Here is a 27962-nt window from a genome sequence, read left to right as displayed (position 1 = left end):
GCGACGCTGTTATACGTATCTTCCAGGAGATTTATAGCTGGTTCAGGGGAAGAGTTACAAGATTTATAACTAGGACAATTAGGAAAGTTTTTTTTTTTACAATTTAATTAGGGAAGACTCGAGAAGTCGTCTTGACCGACCCCCCTGTGGGGGCCACTAACTTCTCTCTTTCCCACTGAAGTTTGCTGACTGGGTTTCCGATACGGGAACCCGCAATGTGGTTCGAAGCGTGGGACGCGAGTCTAGATTTTTCACATCTCTACGGCCCTTGTTTTGGAGCGCTCAGGACTGGAAGAGCAAGGGACGCCTCAGTCGGGAAAGAAGGCGGGGCTTAGCGAGACCACCTGGCCCGGGAGAGCGCGTGCGCGGACCCTTGCGCGGTGCGTCGTCGTCATGGAAACGGAGAAACGGTTGTCCTGGAGCCGTTTGAAGCCGGGAAAGGAGGCGGCGGCGGTCGGAGGCGGTTATTCCGCTGCGGGAGGAAGGATGGCCCGCTGAGGAGAGAGTGAGGCAGCAGGGACGCATAATGATCATCCGTTATTCACACACTGTAAAAAAAATAATCATTGATTGAATATTGGAGGTCCTCGGTTTACAACGTTTCGTTTAGTGACCGTTCGAAGTGACACTGAAAAAAAAGGGACTTGACGGCCGTTTTTCACACTCAACGACCTTCCGCGGCAACCCCACGGTCAGGTGATGCTTGGCAAGGGGCTCCCACTTATGACGGTTGCAGTTGTCCTCAAGATCACGTGGTCCTTTCTGCCAGATTCATTTAACAACCGGGTCACTAAATGATCAACTGTGGGTGATTCGCTTAACGACGGTGGCAAGGGAGGTCGTGAAACGGGGCAAAGCTCAATGTCTCGCTTAACGATGGAAATTTGGGGCTCAGTTGTGGTCGTACGTCAAGGACTAGCTGTCATTGACCTCATACGGTTGCTGGGAGTGGGGAAAAAATAGGTTTTCTGACCTTTCTTGCTGCCGTTGGTAAGCGAATCACTGCAGTTGATAAGTTAGGAACACGGTCATTAAGTGAATCTGGCTTTCCCCTGTTGACTTTGCTTGTCAGAAGGTTTGCAAAAGGGGATCATGTGATCCCGGGACACTGCAACCGTCATAAATCTGAACCACTTGCCAGGCATCTGAATTTTAATCATGTGATTGTGGGGATGGATGCTGCAATGGTCATAAGTGTGAGAACCGGTCGTAAATCACTTTTTTCACTGCTGTTTAACTTCGAACGGTCACTTAAACCAACTGTTGTAAGTCGAGGACTAACTATAAAGCCTATTATAAACGCCTGGTCTTCTGTTCTAGGTGACAGAACTGAAAATGTACCCACCGGGTGAAAAATCTGGATTGGGAGAGGCTGTTGCCACAGAGAGAAACGACCAAGAAATAAAAAACTGCGAGCAGGAAGGCAGCACTTCCAGCATTGGGGACAGCTTGGTTAAAGCAGGTAGCAGATCCAAAACAATAATGCTTATAAATGCCATTTGACCATGGAGTATTGGTAAAGTATAATGGCGAAATTGCAAACATTGCGGTCTGTTGCTCTATGTATTTTTCCTATTTTTTCTTATTTCATTACAATTGGTGCCTAAAGGTTCAAGTTTGACTCGGCCTTCCATCCTTCCGAGGTCGGTAAAATGAGGACCCAGATTCTTGGGGGAAATAGGTTGCCTCTGTAAGGAATGGTGCGGTGGCCTAGAGGGGGAGGCTGTGGGTACGATCCTAGGTCGAGGCAGATATTTTTCTGGGCACAATAAGAATATAGTTGCTGAACAAAACTCCACATTGGCGACAGAAAGGGTATCTGGCCAGTAAACACTCTGCTAGCGCCATTCAGTTGCTCAGACTCCACCCGCAAGGGATTACGGCAGGGGTGAAATCCAGCAGGTTCTGATAGGTTTTGGAGAACCGGTAGCGGAAATTTTGAGTAGTTCGGAGAACCGGCAAATGCCATCTCTGGCTGGCCCCAGAGTGGGGAGGGAATGGGGATTTTGCAGTATCCTTCCCCTGCCATGCCCACCAAGCCACACTACACCCACCAAGCCACACCCACAGAACCGGTAGTAAAAAAAATTGGATTTCGCCACTGGATTATGGGGTGGTTAAAAGCAGATGATGATGAATAGGCTGATACTGTAAGCCATTTATTTATTTATTTGATTGATTGATTGATTGATTGATTGGTTTGATTTATATGCCGCCCTTTTCCAGAGACTCAGGGCGGCTTACAATGCGTTAAGCAATAGCCTTCATACTTTTGTATATACCTGCTTAGTAGGGCTTTCGCCCCCCCCCCCAAGCGGTGTTCTTTTTTATACAAAGTCAGCTTATTGCCCCCACAAACCGGGTCCTCATTTTACCTACCTCGGAAGGATGGAAGGCTGAGTCAACCTTGAGCCTGGTGAGATTTGAACTTAGACAGCTGTAAAGCACTGTGAAGCAGTATATAAGTCTAAGTGCTATTGCTATTGCACCTAAGGTGCTACTAGAAGCGCTAAAATAACTTTGGTGATGTGTGATAAGCTATATCTCAAAAAAAAAAATCATTTTGACTGAAGAAGTTGCTTGGATGAGTAACGAAACATCTCAGTTTTAATAAACTTTGGTCCAGTTGCCATGATTTAATCTTTTTTAGATACTTTTGGCCTGGATGATTGAGTCTTCATTTGCACATGATAGGCTATAATCCCTGGTTTACCGCATGATATCAGTTCTTTGCAGTGGTGAAATCCAATTTTTTTTACTACCAGTTCTCTGGGCGTGGCTTGGTGGGCATGGTGTGGCTTGGAGGGCGTAGCTTGGGAGTGGCAGGGAAAGGATATTGCAAAATCCTCATTCCCTCCCCACTCCTGGGGGAAGGATATTGCAAAATCTCCATTCCCACCCCACTCGGGGCCCAGCCAGAGATGGTATTTTCTGGTTCTCTGAACTGCTCAAAATTTCCACTACCGGTTCTCCAGAAGTTTTTTGCAGACTGCAAAGCTCCCATTCTGAGGTCGTTCTAACTCCAAACGGTCATAAAAATGACCGATTGTAAGTCGGACTACTTGTACCATAAACATTCCCCTTGCATTATTTCTCAGTCATGGAAACATGGATAAATAGAAGCGAACAAAATATAACTACGTGACACACCGTTTGTTCCCTCTTCTGGCCATTTGTTCTTGTTTGCAGGTTCATTTTTTAAAAGTTGCTCTAATTAGGAAGTAATAGCCTCATAGGCAGTTCATGCAGACTTGCATTATTGCACGAGTCTTGCTTGATTCCTATAAAAATTGACTCACTTGATGTGAGGCGGCATCAAAAAACAGTCTTTTGGGGGCACTTAGCTATGTTGTTGGGATGCTAGCATAATTCAACAATAGCACTATATTATAGTAGTGGTAAGAGAGAAGAGTTTTATGATATACTGTGATATTAGCTAGATGAAAGCATTGAAAATGAAATGCCTAAGAAATATGTAAGAATAATATGGTAGAAGTGGAAAAAATAAGAGATGGTGGAAAATGATTATAAGTGAATATATGATAAAGAGGAATGAATAGAGTTTGTCTACATTAAATTTTAATAGCTAGAAACGTGAAAAGTAATTTGATAATATTAATTTTGATATCAATGTAAAAAATGTTAATTGTAAAAGAAAAATGAGGCTGAAATTATGAAAGTGACTATTTATGTAAAAAAGAAGGAATAAAATATGTTTGTGACAAACCACAGCAGATGGAAAGGTGAAAATAAGTAATATAAGAATATCATTAATTTTGATAATAATGGAAATTAAGATGAATGTTTTATTGTTTATGATTGGGTAGGGAATTAGAGAGACACTTCCGGAAATGAAGGAAGAAAGTAAACAATTGGAGTGATTGTAATAGAGAAGAAGCATAAGACATAAAGTGATGTTATTTAAAAAAATTGAAAAGGATAAAAAATGATGGAAAGAAAATAATATGGCAGAAGTTGAAATAAGAAGAGATGGAGAAAAATTATAAAATTTGTAATAAAGAATGTATAAAAGAGATGAATATTGGGAAAAATGGGAAGATTAAGATATATTATAATGATGATTTTGATATATATAAGATGTTTAAGATGTGACCTGGTCAGCACTCTGTTCATAAAATATGTATGATGAAAAGAAATTGTTTTCAATAAAACTTATCTATAAAAAAAAACAACGGCGCTGTATATTGACTCTGTCTCTCCAACTCTTAGAAGAAAAGCCTCAACTGCTTGAAGGAGAGCAAGGGGAAGAAAGGGATATTAGCTATGAGAATCCAAAGCTGAAAAGTGGTGATATTGACTATAGCAATGGAGAACCAGGTAATGTCTTTCAGCCTGTTCCATTACAACATAACAAGTGCTTTTAAGAAGATAAGATTTGTTTCTCTGGGTCAGCTCATGTTTCCATTTTAGTCCAATATTCTGTTTTCTACAATGGCTAGCTGGTCTTGGCTAGCACTATATAGCAGCCTGCCCCTTTATGTTCCCAAGCCCTGACAAATCTAGGCTGGGTTCACATAGGTTAGGAATACAGGTAAAGGTGTCCCCTATCAATCACTTCTGACTCGGGGGTGGTGGTCATCTCCATTTCTTAGCATGGAAGTCAGTGTTATCTGAAGATATTTCCGTGGTCATGTGGCCAGCATGACTATAGGTCAAGGTGCACAGAATGCTGTCAACTTCCCAGCAAAGTGGTACCTACTTATCTACTTGCATTTGCGTGCTTTTGAACTGGTAGACAGGCAGGAGCTGGAGCAAGTAACGGGAACTCATTCCATCTCATGGCACTCGGATGTCAAACTCAGGCTGTCAGCTTTCCAGCTGACAAGCTCAGTGTTTTTCTTTAAATACTGAGCCCGTGTTAGATATATCACACATACAGGTAGTCCTCAATTTACGACCAGGATTGAGCCCAAAATTCCTGTTGCCAAACGAAACAGTTGTTAAGTGAATTTTGTCCTATTTTATGACCTTTCTTGCCATAGTTGTTAAGTGAATCACTGCAGTTGTTAAGTTAATAACATGGTTGTAAAGTGAATCTGGCTTCCCCATTGACTCTGCTTATCAGAAGGTCACAAAAGGGGATCACATAACCTCAGGACACTGCAACCGTCATAAAAATGAGTCAGTTGCCCAGTGTCCAAAGTTTGATCATGTGATGATGGGGATGCCACAATGGTCATAAGTGTGAAAAACGGTCATAAGTCACTTTTTTCAGTGCCGTTGTAATTTCTAACGGTCATTAAATCAACTGTTGTAAGTTGAGGACTTCCTGTAATATGTTTAACCAAGTTTTGTTGACTAAATCGCAGTTCTGTAAGGAATGAGGCATATTATGGCAGAGTCTGCTGGGTGTGCACAGTTACAATCCAGATGATGCAAAAATTCTGATTGGCATGAACACATAGCTGGGAAACATGCAGACTCTTTCCTACTGAATTTCTACACATCTGGCTCCTATTAAAAAGCGGAAACTGCATTTATATAACAAGAACAGGAGATAACCTCACATAATATACACTGTTTTTTTAAAAAAAAGTTCATATCTCTTTTCACCAAGAAATTCAGGATGATATACCATTACCTTATCCTATGTACAGTAAATTTATAATCTTTGCTTACACAGTGAATTCTAGACTGAATTTTAGTTTTCACTGTAAAACTGAATTGTTCGAATCTGAAGAATCCAGATGTTTTATACCATGTTTAATGTTCAAACAGCACTGAAAAGAGAAAATTCTGGGAGTGTCACTGATCAACAGACTATTGAGAAGACAAATAATAATCATAAGCCAGTACTTGATTCACCCTCTGGAGAATCAGACTTAAACAAATGTGGCTTGAGGTAAGTTATTTTTTTTACATAGGTATTCCTTGTTTGAGAGAAAAACCAAAATTGCTAGAACCAATTAGGAATAGTTGAGAGGCGAAAGCAGGATCACAGTTTCCTTCCTCAGTTATTTTACTTGTTAGAATGAATCATGACAAAGTGTTACATCAATGCTGGCCCTGGCCATAGTTAAACCAAATTTTGGATGCAGATTTTAAGCAAAATGTAAAGATTTGGACGCTGGGCCATTGGTAGATAGTGAATTTTAAATGTATCTTTGCACTGCTGACTAATAAAGTCATACTCTCTTCCAAATAATCCTAGGATTCACACTTTTTGTTAATGTTTTAGGATGACCAAAAAACTGTTGAGGGATCTCTGCAAACAACACAAGTTATATGTGACTCCAAGCTTGAATGACACCCTGTATCTCCATTACAAAGGTGAGAAGTCAAATGTTTGAAACTATAATGCGTTTAAATCAGGGGTGAAATCCAGCAGGTTCTGACAGGTTCTGGAGAACCGGTAGCGGAAATTTTGAGTAGTTCGGAGAACCGGCAAATACCACCTCTGGCTGGCCCCAGAGTGGGATGGGAATGGAGATTTTGCAGTATCCTTCCCCTGCCACGCCCACCAAGCCACGCCCACAGAACCGGTAGTAAAAAAAATTGAATTTCACCACTGATTTAAATAATTGGGCATTTGAAAAAATAAGGGAGGGGAGGGGAGGGGAAAGAAGGAAGGAAGGAAGGAAGGCATCTATAATCCCTTCTGTGTTGTGAAGTCTTTCCTAAGCCTTACATGGGGGCCTTTGAGATTTAACCATCTTCAGGGTAGGTTGAAGGGTTTCTGATCAAATGAGGGCTGCACTGCAACTCACCCATCCTCACAAGTGAGCCGTTCATCCGTTTTGTTCACAAAGATCATCTTTGAACATTCTCTCTGCGTTTCAATTCCTGCAGGATTTGATCGTTTGGAGAACTTGGAAGAATATACGGGCTTGAGGTGCCTGTGGCTCGAGTGCAACGGCCTGACCAAGATTGAGAATCTGACTGCGCAGACAGACCTGCGTTGCCTTTATCTGCAACTCAATTTGATCCACAAAATCGAGAACCTTGAGCCTTTGCAGAAACTGGACTCCCTCAACCTCAGCAACAATTACGTAAAGACCATTGAGAATCTCTGTAAGCATCTCTGTTTCTGAGGAAATACGGCTTGTTATTTGAATGTGGTATTATTTTGCATTGGGATTGTCAGATGGATGTAGATAGATAGATAGATAGATAGATAGATAGATAGATAGATAGATAGATAGATAGATAGATAGAGACATACATACATATATATATATATATATATATATATATATATATATATATATATATATATATATATATATATATATATACAGAGAGAGAGAGAGAGAGAGAGAGAGAGAGAGAGAGAGATATGGAAATGGATGGATAGAGGGACTTCCGGTTTCCTTGTCTTCGGCGACGGCGGCGCTCTTTGAAGCTCCGCCAGCCCCGCCGCCTGTAGAGCCGCTTCGCGATCGAGAAGCGGCTCGAAAACTTCAAAATCCTGAGGATTGTTGGAGGAGAGATAGCAGGGCACAGGTCGAGCCCCTGTAACCCCCCAGGGAATCGTTTCTGGGGAGGAAACAGGCGCGGCTCCCTTCCAACCTGCTGAGACTCCGGGCGGCGTGGGACGATTCTGCTCCTGCAGAACAAGCCGGCTGCAGGAAACTTAAAGCGAAAGAACCAGCTTTAATAAACAGTGAAACTACCTGAATCCTGAAATTTGGAAACGCAAGTATTAGCACTTTGTTGACTTTTCAATCTGAGACAATGCGAATGAGTGAAAGTGCTTTGAAAAAACATGGCGCCTAGCTTCAGAGTTAACGAGCCAGTGAGTGTGGATTGGTGAAGTTATTTTGTTTTGCTACAAAGTTTCCAAGTTGCTACTAAGCTGCCTTGCTTGTTATAAGAGAAATAACTGGGAAATTTTTTCCCTTTTCAATATTGGACTCTGCTTTATTTTAACCCTTGTTTGATCAAATCTGGGGGACTTTTTTAGAAGTCTTTGTGCAGGAGGGAAAGGAAAAGGAACTTCCCTCTTTAGAAAAACTAGATCACGAGCCAGGATGGCTTCAAAGAAGCAGGAAGGGAAGGCATTAGGGGGGGGATCCCCCACACACAAACAGCAAACGCAACTTCCCCCTGCTCAACAGCTACAAACTCAGAAAAAAGAATTTGATGTGGGAGATTTAAAAGAATTTATTTCTAAAACTCTGGATGACAAATTTCAAAAATGTCAACAGGAGATAGATGATAAATTTCAAAAATCACATCAGGAACTTATGCAGGAAATTAATGAAGTCAAAGACATGGTGAAACAGAATCAAAATAAGGTGACCAAAAAAATATCAGAAGTGGCGTCTGGCCTGGCAGAATTTATTGGGAAAGTTGATTATAAAGTTGAAGAATTCAAATCAGAAGTTAATGTCAAGATGAAAGATAATGATTATAAAATTGATGAAGTTGATAATAAAATGCAGAGAATTGATGATGAGATTGTTATGATACAATTCCGGGCGATGGAATTCGCCATACGGCTTCGGGGAATTCGAGAGGAGGAGAGACAGGATTTGAGACAAGTTTGTTCTGAAGCCTTGGCCAAGATTCTACAAGTTAATCCTGATGTGGTATTTCACAAAATAGATAAAATCTATAGAGTGAACTCTTGGGTGGCCAGACAAAGACAACTGCCTAGAGATGTGGTCATATACTTTACAGAAAGAGGAATTAGAAATGATATCCTGCAAAAATCTTTTTATACTTCTGTACAAGTGGGGGGTTCACGACTTCAAATCTTTAAAGAATTACCTCCTAAAATGCTGAAAGCCAGAAAAGAATTTGGTTTTCTTGTTAAGGAACTGAGAAATTTACAGATACCCTTCCGGTGGGACGCACCAGCTGGGTTAATTTTTAGATACAAGGGAGAAGGGTATCGGTTGAATACCGTGGAGAAGGCACAACACTTTTACACTACTATTCTTAAGGAAAGAACACCATCTCCACGTACATCCACAGTTTTGGAGATTAAAGAGAGTGAAGAGAGGCAATTGCAAGAACAGTCCAAGCAGGAATTAGAAGTAGTGCAAGGTGCAGAAGGAGGTTTTCTGAGTGAGCCCTTGTTGGATTCTTCTCCAATTTTGGATTTGATTCAGTTGACAGAAGTTAAAGATCAACGTATAACTAGAGCCCAATCCAAGCTACTTAAACAAAAGCAACAACAACAACAGGAAAGACAAGACAAGAAGGCAGTTAAGAGTATCGTACAAGAGAGTGGAGCTATGGGAGGAGCGAGATCGAAGCTCTCGGATGAACTTCAAATATTTTGCTCTGTGCTCCAGAAAGAGGCTGATGACCTTTAAGTGTCTATCTTGGAATGTCAATGGGTTGAATTCAGCACAGAAAAGGAAGAAATTATTTACATATTTGAAACAATTTAATAATGATATAATATGTTTACAAGAAACGCATATCACAACTCAAGATCAAAAATATTTGATAAATTCAAAACTAGGAGCACATTATATATCTTCAACTTCGCAGAAAAAGAATGGTGTGGTTATTTATGTAAATAAAAAATTAACAGCGAAAGTTATAGAAGCAGATCAAGATGGTAGGTTTGTAGCAATTGAATTGCTCACAGCAAATGGTCAAATTCTTTTGATTGGAATTTATGCTCCCAACCAACAACAGGATTATTTTTACAAGATGTTACATACTAAAATATTGCAATGGGACTATAGATCTATTTTAATTATGGGAGACTGGAATGGAGTAATTGATTCTAAACTAGATAAAAAGAGCTTGGCAAAGTCTAGAATTAGATTACCACAGACTTTTTTTGATATGAAAGAAGATATGGAATTAAAAGATGTTTGGAGAATACATAATCCAAATGAATTGGACTATACTTTTTTTTCGGATAGACATAGATCTTTTTCTAGGATTGATTTTATCCTGTTGTCAAATGATCTACTTGTTAAGACAAAAAGAACAAAGATTTTTCCAAGAACTCTGACTGACCATAGCCCTGTATGGATAGAAATTGAGATGGATAAGGTTGAGAGACGTTCTTGGAGATTAAATGAGAACTTGTTTAGATATGAAAAAAATACAATAGAACTTAAAAAGCACTTGAAAGAATTTTTTGAAATAAATTTGAATAAAGGTACCCCAATTGAAATTGTTTGGGATGCAAGTAAAGCTTATATGAGAGGGGTACTCATCTACATGAACTCTAAACATAGACTGCTCCGACAAAAGAAAAGATCTGAGTTGGAAATGGAAATAAAGAATAAAGAACAGTTACTTATTAAAAATCCAACAGATGAAAGAATACGAAGTGCTATAAAACTTTTGAAAGATCAATTTCAAATGCTTATGGCGGAACAAGTTGCAACAAGTTTACAATATGCGAAGCATAATACATTTTGCAACGCTAACAAGCCGGGCAGATGGTTGGCTTACACATTGAGGAAAAAACAAAGTATACGGACTATTGATAGTATTGATATTGGAGGGAAAGAAATCTTTCAACAAAAACTAATTAAAGAAGCTTTTGTGGATTATTACACTAAACTATATGCCAAAGAAGAGGTGCAGAATGGACTTATAGAAAAATATTTAAAGGATAAGAGAGTTACAAAAATTACTGATCAACAAAAGGAAAGAATGAATTATCCTATAACAGAGGAGGAGATAACAGCAGCAATTAAACAGCTAAAAACAGCCAAAGCTCCTGGCACGGATGGTTTGACTGCAGTGTATTACAAAACTTTACAAGCTGAAATGGTGGGACAACTTAGAGATTTATTTTGCAATATTCAACAAGGGGGTAAAATACCCCCATCCTGGACAACTGCTTATATATCTTTGATACCAAAAGAACAAGTTGGTCCTAAAAAACCAGAGAACTACAGACCAATATCTCTTTTGAACACAGACTATAAAATTTATGCGAAGGTATTAGCCAACAGGTTGATGCCAGTAATCCAAAAGGTGATTCATGCGGACCAAGCGGGATTTATTGAGGGCAGATATATGAAGGACAATGTAAGGCAAGTAATAGACTTATTGGAATATCTTGATAAGAATAAACAGATTTCTGCAGTGCTGGTTTTTTTGGATGCGGAGAAGGCCTTTGATAGAGTGGATTGGAATTTTCTACTAAAGACTTTAAAAAAGATGGGCTTTGGGGACCAATTTATACAGGCGATCTCAGCAATTTATCAAGAGCAAAAAGCACAGATTATTATTAATGGAAGTTTGACGACAGAGTTTAAAATTGAAAAAGGAACAAGACAGGGATGTCCGTTGTCCCCACTTTTATTTATTTTAACATTGGAAGTCTTGCTAAATATAATACGGGACTCAAAAATTTTGAAAGGCATAATGATAAGGCAAGAGGATTATAGAATAAAGGCATTTGCAGATGATCTGGTGGTTACCCTATCACAACCAATGGAATCAATAATCTTGATGAACGACATTATACAAGACTATGGTAGAGTTTCAGGTTTTAGAGTGAACTCAAAAAAGACTAAAATGATAGTCAAAAATATGACACAAGATCGTAAACATGAGTTTGAAAGGAGGGCAGGTTTTGAAATTGTACCTAAGGTAAAATATCTTGGAGTTCAGGTTGCAGAATCAAACATGAAATTGTTTCAAAATAACTATGAGGTGTTGTGGCGAGAGGTTCAGAAAGACATGGAGACTTGGAAAAAGCTGCAACTGTCTTTACTTGGAAGAATAGCAGCAGTTAAGATGAACATTTTGCCAAGATTTCTGTTTTTGTTTCAAATGATTCCGGTGCTTAAAAGTGATAAACAACTGAAAGTTTGGCAAACTGGACTTAATAAGTTTGTCTGGAACGAGAAAAAGCCGAGAGTGAAATTGAAAATTATGCAAGATGTTCCAGAAAGAGGAGGCCTTAAACTTCCAAACCTACAGTTATATTATGATGCAGCAGCTTTAACTTTAACAAGTGATTGGTTTGGAAGTAAAAAGGCTGGAATATTGAATGCAGAAAGTTTTGATCTTGAATTTGGATGGCATGCTTACCTATTTTATGATGACAAAGTTGATAAAGTATTTAAAAGTCATATACTTAGAGACTCTTTGATGAGAGTTTGGAAGAAGCACCGACTCAAATGGGATTATAAAATACCGCTATGGCTGGATCTTGGTCATACCTTGTGGAATACAAATATAATGTCACTCGGGGGGTTTTTATACAAAGAGGTTCTTTTTACAGATGCGGGCAGATGGCAGTTGAAGACATTGCAGACACTGTTGGACGAAGGGATTAATTTAACCTGGTTACAATATAATCAATTACAATTGAGATGGAAAGAGGACCAAAAAACTGGTATTATGTTGCATGAGGAAGAATTGGTTAGACATATAAGAGAGAAAGGTCCAATGCATATTAAAAGGCTTTACAATGTTTTGCTAGAAAGGGATTCAGAAACGGAATTAGTTAAAGATTGTATGATTAAGTGGGCACAAAATTTTGAAGAACCAGTGATGTTGGAAACATGGGAAAAAATTTGGGTTCAGAATGTTAAATTTACACAGTCGCAGAATTTGAGGGAAAATTTTTATAAAATGTTTTATAGATGGCATCTAGATCCTAAAAAGTTGTCATGTATGTACCCTAATGTTCAGCCAAAATGTTGGAGATGTGAATGTTTGGATGCTACGTATTATCATGTTTGGTGGACCTGTAGGAAAGTTAAGGCTTTTTGGATAAAAATATGGTGGGTCATGCAGAATGTTTTGAAGAAAAAAATTCAATTTTCTCCACAATTGTTTTTATTGGGTATAGTTAAGGGTTTTACACGGGATGAAACAAAATTAATATTGTATATGATAACAGCAGCAAGATTGTTGATAGGTAAATATTGGAAGAATGAAGCTTTGCCTACTATCGAGGAATGGACTTTGAAGATGGCCAGTTTTGCAGAGATGGCGAAGATTTCAGCATATTTAAAAGATTGTTCACAAGAGACTTATGAATGGGAATGGAAAAGGTGGATAGAATATGTTCAGAACAAATACCAAACTAGAAAGTACCAAATAGCTTTTATTTGAAAACAATGTATTAGAAATATTTTAATGTAAAGAGATAAAGAGGGAAAATTATATAGGGGGAGGGATGGGTTCAGGTATATATATCAGTATTATTAGTTATGAGTATATAATAGGGAAGTCTGGGGGGGAGGGTTAGGGAGGGCTAGGGAGGACGGGAAGTTTGGGGAGGGAGGTGGGGGGGTGAAAAAAAGGGGTGAAAATGTAATTGTAAAACTTTTGCAATAAAAAAAATAAGGAAATGGATGGATAGAGAGAGATGGATAGATGGATATAGATGGAGGGAGGGAGATGGATGGAGGAAGGATGTGTATATATATATATATATATATATATATATATATATAGAGAGAGAGAGAGAGAGAGAGAGAGAGAGAGAGAGAGAGAGAGAGAGCGCCTTGGTGGCGCAGCAGACTAAAGCACTGTTAAGTAACACCAGCTGCCTGCAATTATTGTGAGTTCAAATCTCACCAGGCTCAAGGTTGACTCAGCCTTCCATCCTTCCGAGGTAGGTAAAATGAGGACCCGGATTGTGGGGGCAATAAGCTGACTTTGTATAAAAAAAGAACACCGCTTAGGGGGGCCCGAAAGCCCTACTAAGCAGGTATATACAAAAGTATGAAGGCTATTGCTTAACGCATTGTAAGCCGCCCTGAGTTTCCGGAGAAGGGCGGCATATAAATCGAACCAATAAATAAATAAATATATATATATATAGAGAGAGAAAGAGATGGATGGATGGGAATAGATGGAGAGAGAGAGAGATTGGGAGGGAGGGAGGAGGGGGTCTCTGTACTAAAACACAGAGCAAAACAGCCATAATAGTTTCTGGTAGTTGTAAAGTCAAGCACTTAATATGTGATGTTCGATGCACCCCTTCTGTTTCCTCAGCTGATACTCTAAATTGCTCTTTCTCAAACTCAGACCATTAGCTGATTCCCACATCACACTAATGGTTTATTTGACTTTGCTTTTTGAAAATAATCACAATTCCCGTAACATACTAAGCCATTAACTATGTCATGCTAACCCCCGTTTTCTGCATTCACTCAATAAACTAAGCCATTGTTTCCAACCTTGGCCACTTTAAGAGAGCTGAACTTCAACTTCCCAGCATTCCACAGCCAGCAAGACTCACACTTCAACCCTGAATACATATATTTTCTTCTATTAAAAGATAGATAGCCACCATAAATATTAAATTTAAGAGCCACGGTGGCACAGTGGTTAGAGTGCGGTACTGCAGGCTACTTCTGCTGACTGCCGGCTGACTGCAATTTGGCAGTTCAAATCTCACCAGGCTCAAGGTTGACTCTGCCTTTTGTCCTTCCGAGGTGGGTAAAATGAGGACCCAGATTATTGGGGGCAAGAGGCTGACTCTGTAAACCGCTTAGAGGGGGCTGTAAAGCACTGTGAAGCGGTATATAAGTCTAAAGTTTAAAAAAAGCCACTTTTTGCACTTCAAGTTGATTATATCGCTCTACTGTCTAAAACTGGCAGCCGTGAGTGGGCTTTAGGTAATTCTAATTGTATAAGCTTGTTATTCTTGCTCTAAGGTAAATTTGGAAAACACAAACAACCCTCCCCCCCTTAGGATTGTTAGTATTTTCCTAACAACTGTAAGGCTGTACAATGCTACCAGTGGTGAAATCCAAATTTTTTTATTACCGGTTCTGTGGGTGTGGCTTGGTGGGCGTGGCAAGGGAAGGATACTGTAAAATCCCCATTTCCTCCCCACTCCTGGGGGAAGGATATTGCAAAATCCCCATTCCCACCCCACTCTGGGGCCAGCCAGAGGTGGTATTTGCCGGTTCTCCGAACTGCTCAAAATTTCCGCTACCGGTTCTCCAGAACCTGTCAGAACCTGCTGGATTTCACCCCTGAATACTACCAAGAGCCACAATGATCATTCCAGACAATTTGCAGAAGAAATTTATCTCGGGGCATTTTAATCTAACTACTATGATTTTTCAACAGCTTGTTTGAAGGTTCTTCACACTCTCCAGATTGCTCACAATATGTTACGCACAGTGGAAGACATACAGCACTTGCAGGAATGCCCGAGTATTAGCGTGCTCGATCTCTCTCACAACAAGCTAGATGATCCTCATATTTTAGAAGTCCTGGAAACCATGCCTGATTTGGTAAGCAAATATCCAACTCTTAGGCTCAACATCGCCTGATTCACCCATATTCAGCAAATCGAAGAGCTTCTTCCAGTTTATTATTATAGGTAGTCCTCGACTTACGACCACAATTGAGCCCAAAATTTCTATACTGCTAAGCGAAACGTTTGTTAAGTGTGTGTTGCCCTATTTTACTATCGTTTTTCCCACAGTTTTTTTTTTTTTTTTAATTTGATTTATATGCCGCCCTTCTCCGGAGACTCAGGGCAGCTTACAGTGCGTTAAGCAATAGCCTTCATCCTTTTGTATATTTATACAAAGTCAGCTTATTGCCCCCACAATCCGGGTCCTCAATTTAGCCACCTTAGAAAGGATGGAAGGCTGAGTCAACCTTGAGCCTGGCGAGATTCGATCTTACTTTAATTGCAGGCAGCTGGTGTTAAATTACAGTGCTTTATCTGTTGAGCTAAACCAGGCTCCTACTACTGTAGGCTACTGTTAAGCGAATAGCTGCAGTTGTTAATTTAGTAACACTGTTGTTAAGTGAATCGGGCTCCCCCATTGACTTTGCATGTCAGAAGGTTGCAAAAGGGGATCATGTGACCACCACCACCCCTGGGACACTGCAACCAACATGAATACATGCCCGTTGCCAAGCATCTGAATATTGATCACATGACCATGGGGATGCTGCAATGATTGCAAGTGTGAAAAATGGTCGTAAGTCACTTTTTCAGTGCCATTGTAACTTTGAGTGGTCACTAAACACATGGTTGTAAGTCTATGCTAACATAGCCTTATTTTTGGTTTCTGGAGTTAACATGTCTATAGGTGATGCTTTTCAAAGAACGGGATAAAAGAAATCCAGGGAAAAAAATATGTATAAACAGGGCAAGTTATGGGATTATATCCTATACAATAAAGGATTGAGAGCTAAGCCTGCAGTCGTAATGTGGCTAGGAAATGCAATGCATAAAAATGAGATAAATGGAATACACATCTTTATATAATAAAGTGAAGTAATAATAAGAGGGGAAATCAGAACTTGAACAATGGTAGTATTAAGAATGTTTGAACAATATGGTGATCGGCGTAAAAATAACACACTGAAATATTGAATAATGAAATAATGGAAGATTATAATTTAACATAAACGTGTATTATTGTTAGAACCATATAAGGCTGTTAAATGTAACAAATATGAGTATTAATATTTGTAGTAAAAGGAATGACACTCAGAATATGGTGATTGGCATAAAAATAACATATTGAAATACTGAATAACTAAATAATGAAAGATTATAATTCAACAAAATATGTGTACTATTACCAGAACTATATAAGCTTGTCAACTGTGATGAATATTATTTTATTTGTACTAATATGTAAGACATTCAGGTGCCACACTGTTCACACATTGGTATGTTTGTAAAAAAAACAAAAAACAGAAACTTTTTCAAAAAAGAGATAAATGAATAAAAATGAGTCACTGAAAGTTAGCTTCTCAAATGTAATGTTTAATGGTTTCTTAAAACTCGTTTTCTTTATACAGCGTGTGTTGTACCTAACGGGAAATGAAGTCATTAAGAAAATAACTAACTATAGGAGGACACTAACTATCCGATTAAAGCAACTGACGTATTTGGACGACAGACCGGTTTTTCCAAAGGAGAGGTAAAATAAGCAAGGAGCTTATTCTTTCTCAGCCTCACTAGTAAAAGATTCATAATCATTTAGTTCTAAGTACAGATGCGTTTCACATTTGTATATCAAGGGCTAACAAAAGAATTTTTTTAGAAAGCTCAATGCAGAAATTCAGTGTACAAAAACCCCTGGAGCTAAACCAAAAGGACCTCTTCATATATAACAGCCTCCAGGTGATCGCTCCATTCTGGTGCATCTGGAGCAGGGGTCAAATCCAGCAGGTTCTGACAGGTGCTAGAAAACCGGTAGCGGAAATTTTGAGTAGTTTGGCGAACCGGCAAATGCTACTTCTGGCTGGCCCCAGGAGTGGGGAGGGAATGGAGATTTTGCAATATCTTTCCCCCAGAAGTGGGGAGGGAATGGGGATTTTGCAGTATCCTTCCCCTGCCACGCCCACCAAGCCACGCTCACAGAACCGGTAGTAAAAAAAATTGGATTTTACCACTATCCGGAGACATACTTTTCCTTCAGAGAGGCAGCACACAGTTAGATCTCCTTGCAGTCGAAAGGTTGAGGGTGGTTCCCATAAAATGAGCAATGGCAGCATAGCAGGCTGAGAAGCCTCTCTTCTGCATTGCATCCAGTTTTGGTCACCATATTATAAAAAAGATGTTGAGATTCAAGGAAAGAGTGCAGAGGCTAAAACCTATGAAGAACGGTTGCAGGAATTGGGTGTGTCTAGTCTAGTGAAAAGGAGGATCAGGGACGACAGGATAGTAGTGTTCCAATATCTCAGGGGCTGCCACAAAGAAGAGGGAGTCAACCTATTCTCCAAAGCACCTGAGGGCAGGACAAGAAGCAATAGGTGGAAACTAATCAAGGAGAGAAGCAACCTAAAACTAAGGAGAAACTTCCTAACAGTGAGGACAATTAATCAGTGGAACAACTTGCTACCAGAAGTTGTGGGTACTCCAACATGGGAGATTTTTAAGAAGAGACTGGATAGCCATTTGTCTGAAATGGTATAGGGCTGTGATGGCGAACCTATGGCACGCATGCCACAGGTGGCACACAGAGCCATATCGGTGGGCATGCGAGCTCAGCTGCATGCCAGCCAGCTGATTTTCGGGCCTTCTGGGCCCACCGGAAGTAGAGAAACAGGCTGTTTCCTGCCTCCAGAGGGCTTGGGAGTAGGTGGGGAAGGCCCGTTTTTTGCTCTCCCCAGGCTCCAGAGGCTTTCTAGGAGCCCGGGGAGGGCAAAAACAGCCTTTCCCCCCCTCCCCCCGAGGGCATCCGGTAGGCTGTTTTATTTATTTATTTATTTTGTCGCATTTTTATGCCGCCCAACTCCCAAGGGACTCTTGGGAGCTCCCCAGGCTCCTAGAAAGCCTCTGGAGCCTGGGGAGGACGAAAAATGGGCCTACCGTGCCATCGTGTGCCAAAAGCCGGGGGGGGTGTCGCAGAGAATAATGGGTGTGGGCACACGCACGCGACTTCCGCCTCTGGCACGCCATGGCAAAAAGGTTAGCCATCACTGGTATAGGGTCTCCTGCTTAATCTAAATAATAAAATAATAATAATAATAATATAGACCTCCATTGTCCCTTCCAACTCTCATTCTGCACTGTATAAGAACTTCCTATAGAAATGGCTGAAACCTACTCCCAGATATCTGATGGAAATCCTCCTTTTCCCCTTCAGAGCCTGTGCAGAGGCCTGGGCTGCAGGGGGGCGTGAAGCTGAAAAACAAGAAAAGGAAATGTGGGAATCGAAAGAAAGGAAGAAGATGCAAGACAGTATGGATGCTCTCACTGCAGTCCGCGAAAAAGCCAAAGAGAGGAAAAAGCAGAAGGAAATGAAAGAAATGGAAAACGGCTCAGCCGATGAAAAAGGTTTGTGACTTTTGTAGGCAGGTGTATTCTAGACCACACTTAATAACATTCATGTTTTTAACTTATTTATATAATTTTTATGCCACTCATCTCCTCTGTACAGTAACTCTGGGTGGCACAAATAAATGCATGTTGCTACCCTCATTTTTTAAGGGGCGTGGTGGTTCAGTGGCTAAGACGCTGAGATTGTTGATTGAAAGGTCGGCAGTTCAGCGGTTCGAATCCCTAGTGCCGCATAACAGGGTGAGCTCCCATTACTTGTCCCACCTTCTGCCAACCTAACAGTTCAAAAGCATGTAAAAAATGCAAGTAGAAAAATAGGGACCACCTTTGGTGGGAAGGTAACGGTGTTCCGTGCACCTTTGACGTTTAGTCATGCCGGCCAAAAGCTTTAACAGATTAACAGAGTTGGAAGGGATCTTGTACTGAGGGTCATCTAGTCCAACCCCTGCCCAAGCAGGAGACCCTACGCCAGGGTTGTCAAACTCACGGCATCATGTGATATTGGGATTTTTTTTCCCCTTCACTAAACTGGGGATGGGCATGGGTGTGGCCAGCGTGTGATGCATCCGGGCCACTAGTTTGACACTCCTGCCTCCCTACATCATTTCTGACAAATGGCAGTCCAAACTCTTCTGAAAGACTCCAGTGATGAAGCTTCCACAACTTCTGAAGGCAACTTCTGTTTCATTGGTTGATTGTTCTGTCAGAAAATTTCTCCTTACTTCTAGGTTGAATCTCTCCGTGATCAGTTTCCATCCATTATTTCTTGTCTGGCCTTCAGGTGCCTTGGAAAATAGCTTGGCCCCCTTCCTCCTCTCTGTGGCAGCCCCTCAAATATTGGAAGACTGTTATCATGTCTCCCCTGGTCCTTCTCTTCCCTAGACTAGCCAGGCCCAGTTCCTGTAACCGTTCTTCATGTTTTAATCTCCACATGACCATGGAGACGTCTTTGGAAAGCGCTGGCTCTTCGGCTTTGAAACGGAGATGAGCACTGCCCTCTAGAGTCAGGAACGACTAGCACATATGTGTGAGGGGAACCTTTACCTTTATCTTACCCTCATTTTCTCCTTGACAAATAATCCCAAAATGGTTCCACTATTGTTGATAAGACATTATAAGATTATTTAATATCCTGCTTTGCTTAATTTAAAGAAGCCAGGACAAATCATCCTTCTGCATATTTTTTTTTCTTCAACAAACACAAGAATTAAGTCTACCGGCAGGCCAGTGTTTGTTTTTAATCAGTTATTTGGACCATTGTAGAGACAATCCCATCTTCAAGCAATGACGTCGTGGCCGAAAATGGAGTGGAGCCATCAGAGGTTTTGGAACCACTGCAGACAAAGCAGAAGATTGAGAAATTTGTGAAAGACACTCTGGGCGCCCACGAAGAAGCTATAGCTGCAGAGGAAATCTTGGGTGATCAGTCGAGGAGATCAGAGAATGATCCACATCAGCAGGAAGCACAGGAAGCGGAATCGAATGTGGCTCCTGGCTTTACACCTATTGAAAAAGGTAAGGGCATCTTACCCTTCTGCAGACGCGAAAGCAGCTGGGATGCTAAACAATATCCAGAGTTGGCTTGAAGGGAAACCCATACAGGTAGTTTTGGACTTACAACCATTCATTCAGTGGCTGGAGGAAGCTACGACAGCGCTGGGGAAAAGGGAATTACAACTGGTCCTTGCACTTAGAACCCTTGGAGCAGTGGTGAAATGTAAAATTTGTTACTGCCGGTTCTGTGGGTGTGGCTTGGGGGGGGTAATGTGATGGTGGGCATGGCCAACTTTTTTTTTTTTTTACTTTTTACAGCTGAAGAGGTTGTAGAAAAAATGGTTTTTAAATTAAAAAAAAAGTTGGCCACGCCTACTCAGTCATATTACACACACACCCCATCAAGCCACGCCCACAGAACCGGTAGTAACAAATTTTACATTTCACCACTGGTTTGAGAGTTTGCCTCCAGATATCTAAACATTGGGCAGAGGGGGGGAGGAGTGGGGGGCTAAAGGCGTGTTGTAGCTGATGGCTTCCCAGCCCTGATAATAACTGAATGCAAATTTGTTGAAAGTTTTTATCTCTTTCTTTAGAAACAGTTTATAGGTTCGCTATCGAAGGGCCACTGCGAACTGAATGCACTGACTTGACAGATATTGAACACATTACATTGGACGTGCCAGAAAAACTTTTCCTTGATGTAAGTTTTAACTGCAGGACAGGAAAGATGGGGTGAAGTGGAAGACCAGGATGGAAACAAGTGTTCCATGACATTTCTCTTCCCTACCCACCACATTCTCTTGAAAAGCTTTTTTTCTTCCGTAAACATTTGGATATTTTTCAGGAACTTCCTGATTTAGAAGATATAGATACCCCTGGCCAAGATTCACTGAAGGAGGACATCTTCACCAAAAAGGTTATTTTTTCCCCCTCTCTAAAGTTAACAACTTCAACCCCACCCCACCCAAAAAAATGTTGTAAAATTGGGTTTGTCATGTTTACGGCCATGACAACTTATGACCATAATGGGCAGGTCCTGTTAGAGTTGTAAGTCAAGCAACCTGTGTATACTTATTCAAAGATAATTCAAATATGCCAATAAGGCAGTGATTTCTGTTTGCACCAATTTCAGAATGGAAACACAGATTAAAAACACCTTTACAAATATAGAAAACGGACCGCACGATTTCTGAATAGTTTTTATCCCAGAGCTATAATTGCACTCAACAATGAACTAAAGGGCCACCATCAGTGAGCTGTTGGACAGCATTACTTGGTCTGTTGTGTGGATGTTTGGGTGGTTTAGGGGTGGGGAATTGTGGTGGGTAGGAGTGTGTTTGGGAATTGTTATGTGTGTTGGACCTGGTCTTTGGGTGTTAAGTGAATATTGTATGAGTATACTGTATACACGTACAATGACAATAAAGTTATTATTATTATTATAGAGTAATGTGAAGACACATTAAAAGCATTTTCAAATGCTGAAATTACATGTCCGGATGAGAACAAAGAGTAGATCTCAATATCAGAATCTTTAACAATACTGCCAGAGCCTTTCCCACAGAGAACCATTATTCTAAGATGGCAAATAAGAAACAGCAGTTAAGATGATATAAAATTTAAGATGTTGAGTCACGGCAAGCAGTTAAGATGATATAAAAATGTGAAAAGGAGATAGGGGCCTGGGCAGAAATTTTGGAAACTGGGCAGTGGAAGAGGGTAGAGGTGGAGAAATATCTAGATTGAACAGCCAAGAGGTAGATACAGAGATAAAGATCCAAGAGAGGAATATGGGAGGCAAGTCAAAAAAAAGCATAGCAATTAAAGTATTGAAGTGGGCAAGAGACGATGGATAGATGATTTCTCTTTTTTGCTGTTGTTCTGATTTGCTTTTCTTTTTCTCTCTCTCTTCATTTTTTTAGGTAGGTGACATGACTAGAAGTTAGGTAGGATAGAAAGAAAAGGTCTTTTAATAAAGGGTGACATGATTAAAAGAATTAAGAGATAGAAATAAGAGGAGGAGGAATATTAATGTATACACTTTTATATAATAAAATAAAAGCAATAACAAGAGAAAATATGGAATAATTGAATAATGACAGACTGCAACTTAATATAAATGTGTATTATTATTAGAAATATATGTTGATTTAATGTAATAACTGATTAATTTTACTAGTTTTATTTGTATTAGAATGCATGATATCCAGGTTCCACCCTGTTCACACACTGATATGTTTGTAAAAAAATAAAAAACTTGGGGTGGGGGGGGAGAAAAGAAAGAAATTGCAGATAAACTCCTTCCGAGCTTAAAGAATTGAATCCTTTGGTATTTCCATAGTAGCAAATGTACTAAAGCAGAGGCATCCAACCTTGGCAATTTTTAAGACATGGCTGCTGGGGAATTCTGGGAGTTGCAGTCCACAAGTGTTAAAATTGCCCAGATTGGACACCCCTGTTTTAAACTAATGCTTTCATACAAGGCCACTTTGCCAAATGCATGAAAGACACATAGGTGTAAGGAAAAGTTGCAGAATTAATGTAATACACAAACCCATAATAACTATTTAAAATAACATGGCTAGGGGCAAGAAACTGACATCTTCCCATAGGGAATTAATTCACATTATGTATTGCTTTGACAACCACTGCTAACCAAATCACGAGAGACAGAATGTTAATCCTGATAACTGTAAGTTTAAATTCTTAATTTATTTTAGGAAACAAACTAGTTTAAAATGACGTGAATCTTGGGTATCAGGATTCTATTGCAAGTAGTCCTTGACTTACAGCCATTTGTTTAGTGACTATTCAAAGTTACAACAGCCCTGAAAAAAGTGACTGATGCCCGTTTTTCACTCTTACGACCTTTGCAACATCTCCCTGGTCATACGATTAAATTTGAAACGCTTGGCAACCAGTGTATATTTATGATGGTTGCAGAGTCCCAGGGTCATGTGATCTCCTTTTACGGCCTTCTGACAAGCAAAATCAATGGGGAAGCCAAATTCACTGAACAACCATGTTACTATCTTAACAACTGCAGTGATTCACTTAGCAACTGTGGCAAGAAAGGTCATAAAATAGTGCATAATTCATTTAGCAACTCTCTTGCTTAGCCACAGAAATTTTGGGTTCAATTGTCATATGTCAAGGACTATATGAGGACCCAGATTCTTGGGGGCAAGAGGCTGACTCTGTAAACCACTTAGAGAGGGCTGTAAAGCATTGTGAAGAGGTATATAAGTCTAAGTGCTATTGCTATTGCCCTTCTTTCATTCTTCCCTCCCTCCCTTCCTGCCTTCCTCCTTTCCTTGGTGACGCAGGGGTTGGAATGCAGTATTGAAGGCTAACTACCCAATGCCAACAGTTCGATCCTGACCGGCTCAAGGCTGACTCAGCCTTCCATCCTTCCGAGGTTGGTAAAATGAGAACCCAGATTGTTGGGGGCAAAAGGCTGACTCTGTAAAACCGCTTAGAGAGGGCTGGAAAGCACTATAAAGCGGTATATAAGTCTAAGTGCTATTGCTGTCTTCCTTCCTTCCTTCTTTCCTTCCTTCCTTCCATCCATCCATCCATGATGCACAGTGGTTAGAATGCAGTATTGCAGGCAAACTCTGTCCACTGTCAGCAGTTCGATCTTGACCAGCTCAAGATTGACTCAGCCTTCCATCCTTCTGAGGTGGGTAAAACGAGGACCCAGATGGTTGGGGGCAAGAGGCTGACTCTGTAAACTGCTTAGAGAGGAGGGTGTAAAGCACTGTGAAGCAGTATATAAGTCTAAGTGCTTTTGCTATATGTAGTAGAAAGAAATCCATTTTATGCTATTTGTTTCATCTTTACAGCAAGTGTCTCCTCCCAAAATTGAAGTCATTTCTGAAACCAGCCATGACAGCAGCTGTACTGAGGGCAACATCGCCACTTCTGACAATTCCCCAGCAACGGAAGTCTTAAACTCCATTTTTTCAAAAGATTCTACGGTACCTGAAATCAGTGTCAAAGAAACCATTAGGCCAATTGTCCAAGATCTTCTAGCACCACAAAAGAAAACCGAGGAACAGCAAGCAAAACCTCTAGGACCTTTAATTGAAGACATCACTCCTGAATCTTCAGAGCCTTCACAATGTGATCAAAATGGACTAATTCCAGATGGTACCGAAAACGTAAAGATTCAGTCTGGATCACCTTGCCTAGGTAAATTTACACATACAAAACAATGACCCGAGTCCATAATCATCTGTTTGTGACTCTCAATAATGTTGGGACAAATCCACTTAGTAACTTTACTCCTTCTCGGAACTGCTCACTGAAATAGGCCTAGCTTGTACTTCTGGCATATGTACAAGGTACAACCTAAATGCCGATGAAAATTCTCAGTCATAGTTGTCTGAAAGTTAAGTCATGGCAACTGATTTTTATTTTTTTTTTGAGCTGCAGACTGAAGATAAGTCTGGATAAGTGAAAGGTTTCAAACTAAAAAAGAAAAAAAATGCCCATTTGCCGTGACTCAAGTTCCAGACAAGTATGCCTAAAGCTTAACTATATTTCTTTAGAAATAAAATTTGATTGTTTCAATTATGGTTTCATTGCTTGGGTTCATATGGCAGGCTAAAGCCAGGTTGGTTAAACCACGATTTACTAAATAAGACGCAATGACCTGCAAGCTGTTTGTGGGAAACAAGTGTGCTATGAATAACAATAATAAGCACACTAAGCCTGTGTGGCTCAGTGGCTAAGACGCTGAGCTTGTTGATCGAAAGGTCGGCAATTCAGTGGTTCGAATCCCTAGTGCCGCGTAACAGGGGTGAGCTCCTGTTATTTGTCCCAGCTTCTGCCAACCTAGCAATTCGAAAGCAGGTAAAAAATGCAAGTAGAAAAATAGGGACCACCTTTGGTGGGAAGGGAACAACGTTCCGTGCGCCTTTGGCGTTGAGTCATGCCGGCCACATGACCACGGAGACGTCTTCGGACTGCGCTGGCTCTTCGGCTTTGAAACTGAGATGAGCACCGCCCCCTAGAGTTGGGAACGACTAGCACATATGTGAGAGGGAAACCTTTACCTTTACATTAAGCCACAAATAGGGGCTTACAAGTAAGGAAAACAGAATAGGATTCATTGCAGTAATGAATAAGGAATCCAGCCACCATTCAATGTGTTTAGGACTTGGCTGTATAAACCTGTCTGCATGGGATTACACACACCCATTATTTGTGAGTTTTTGGTTTAAGATCTAGTTCACCTTTGGAAAGGCTCACAGACTATTTTGTCACAAAGCAAAGCAGTGCAATAGCAATATATAAGATCTGTAAAGGTTGCATCAGCCAGAAAACACAAGTGAATCATAGAAACAGTGTTCAAAAATAAAAAACTCAGGTCCTGGTAATTTTTGAATAGACGATTGAACCAACTAGCATTTATATGTTTTAATTTATTTAAAAATATACACAGCACTTCAATCAGAGACTGTAAGTGGCTTATAACTAGTACAAAAATGTCTATAGCAAAATAACCATCAATAAGTATCAAATCAATAGGTCAGTTTTTCTTTAAATTTCCAAAAAAGGAAGAAGTTAGCACAACTCTCTCATAAAAATCCACCATGATGGAAGGCTCTTGAGGCTTGGAATTAATAACAGCATTCATTCCACGATGAAGGAGAAGCTCTTTAAAAAAAAAAATAGCATTTCATGACCATTCTGAGAAAGCCTGAAAAATGGTGACACCCAGCCTGTCCGATCTGCTTGTTCATATCATCTAAGCAGATTTGATCTGGAGTAAATAGTCTTAAAAAGAACCCAAGTCTTTAATGACACCTTGAATTAAGCCTGAAAACAAACTAGTAACCACTGTAGTTAAATAAAGCAGAGGTCTCCAACCTTGGCAACTTATAATCCTGGCAGACTTCAACTCCCAGAATTCCCCAGCCAACAAACCAAAACTGGCTGGGGAATTCTGGGAGTTGAAGTCCACCAGGCTTAAAGATGCCAAAGTTGGAGACCCCTCCGATATAAAGCATGTAAAAAGCAATGTGTAATACAGCTATGTCATTATATACCAGCTGTAGCTCCCAATTCTTCAAAGATAGAGAGAATTGTAGAACTTTAGCTGCAAGATGACAAGGGAATGAATATTGCCAGCATTATTCCATTTCAGGATGAGATAATATATTGGTTTTATCGAAGTATTTCAGAACTCAGCAGCGAATGCCTGAGTCTCTGCATTACATGCCTCCCACATTGTGCTATATACCATGCTTTGTTGAATGAACCCAGTGCATGCAACAAAGTGAAGATGTAAGTCAAGGCTAAGCCATACCAAGTGCTTGCAAACCACAGTGGTTAGGTTCACACAGCAACTTAAGGCCAAATCACATTCGGATAAGGCAATGCAATTGATAAGGAGAAATTTCCTGACAGTTAGAATAATTAACCAATGGAACAACTTGCCTCCAGAAGTTGTAAATTCTCCAACACTGGAAGTTTTTAAGAAGAGATTGGATAACCATTTGTCTGAAATGGTATAAGGTTTCCTGCCTGAGTAGGGGGTTGGACTAGAAGACCTCCAAGGTCCCTTCCAACTATTCTATTCTATTCTATTCTATTCTATTCTATTCTATTCTATTCTATTCTATCTCTACTCTACTCTACTCTACTCTACTCATAAACTCCACCTATAGAGAAGTAAACCTGATTAGGAGTTAAGAGATTCTGAAGAACCTCTAAGATTCTGAGCGGAGCTGGGAACCAAGATGAAGGGACCTGGAGGAGATGGCATCCTCCGTAATCTCTGTGCATTTTGGTCTTTTCTGCTGGGGGACCACTTAGGAAACGCACTTGCTTGTTTAATTAGATTCTGAATCATCTCAACGTCCCCTGTGGAGTCACTTCAAGCCAAGTAACTGAACAGGTTCCCTCCTTTGAGAAACCTTTGGAAGACCACAGCTTCACCTGCCTAGGCCCCAAAAATGTGTGTGTGTTTTTTGCCTCCCAACAGATGCAGAACAGCCAGTATTAGAAGCGAGTGAAGATGCTGAGCAGGCGTTGGACTGAGGAGTGAGGCCGAGAGTAGGATGCATCCTGATGGTTTCACCTGCCTGATCCCTCTCCCTGAGGTTCTCCACCTGCCACTTGATCGCAAACCTGCGTGTGTGATAGCCTGGACTGAGGACATCCAGAGCTGCTCCGTGGCATGGAGCGAGGAAGCCCCTATGGCAGCTCCTCAAGATTTAAAGTAGGATTTCATTTTTAACTTTTGGGGTTCTGTTAGCACAAGGCAGTTAAAGCACTGAATCGAAAGAGAATCAATTTAAGTCTCGGGTGTTTTTGTTTTGTCCCACTAAAATCCAATGTTTCCCAGTTTTGTTGCACTGTGCCTTCTGGGACAGCAAATTATTCAGTTGTTGTTGCGTATTTCTCCTTGGATTTATTATTACTAAATGTAATTCAGCTTCAATAAAGGTTTCTCTGTTCTCAGCTACGTGCCCCTCATTCCTTATCTTGCTTGTTGGTTGGCATATTCAATGCAAAAAAAAAAAATCAGAATCCCCTCCTGCCTTGCGTTTTTCACAGCTGGCATGAGAAGCCCTTCAGTTGTAGATTCCCCATTAAGCCCAAGATGGATGGCTTTCACAAACAGGAAGAAAAGATTTGCTAAGAACTACAAGGCACGGCCTCGTAAATTAAGTGTTTTCCGTGAGCCGTGGTGGTAACAGTGGTTAGAATGCATTCCTGCAGGCTACTTCTGCTGACTGCCAGCTGCCAGCAGTTGGGCAGTTCTCACTGGCTC

The 27962-nt window shown here is 40.5% G+C and overlaps 1 protein-coding gene across 2 annotated transcripts; it reads left to right on the top strand.

Annotated features, from left to right (window-relative positions):
* The first annotated feature begins 58 nt into the window (after positions 1–58).
* DNAAF1 (dynein axonemal assembly factor 1) lies at positions 59–27649 on the top strand. 2 transcript variants are annotated; one of them, XM_034425487.3, is made up of 14 exons: positions 59–505; positions 1321–1462; positions 4231–4338; positions 5740–5863; positions 6200–6291; positions 6811–7032; positions 14992–15158; positions 16693–16814; positions 18486–18676; positions 19943–20194; positions 20770–20876; positions 21021–21092; positions 24022–24370; positions 27171–27649. In XM_034425487.3, the coding sequence occupies exons 2-14, from the start codon at positions 1336–1338 to the stop codon at positions 27224–27226; spliced, it is 1989 nt and encodes a 662-aa protein (XP_034281378.2). In that variant the 5' UTR covers positions 59–505; positions 1321–1335; the 3' UTR covers positions 27227–27649. The 2 variants fall into 2 exon arrangements, with proteins under 2 accessions (XP_034281378.2, XP_087733125.1); XM_087876999.1 differs by having other exon boundaries at positions 311–550.
* Positions 27650–27962: the final 313 nt, after the last annotated feature.

Source organism: Pantherophis guttatus, chromosome 11, assembly GCF_059756535.1.
Source record: "Pantherophis guttatus breed Tessera chromosome 11, ASM5975653v1, whole genome shotgun sequence".
Lineage (NCBI taxonomy): Eukaryota > Metazoa > Chordata > Lepidosauria > Squamata > Colubridae > Pantherophis > Pantherophis guttatus.
The sequence above is the reverse complement of the archived record's forward strand: the minus strand, read 5'-3'. Positions and strand labels throughout refer to the sequence as shown.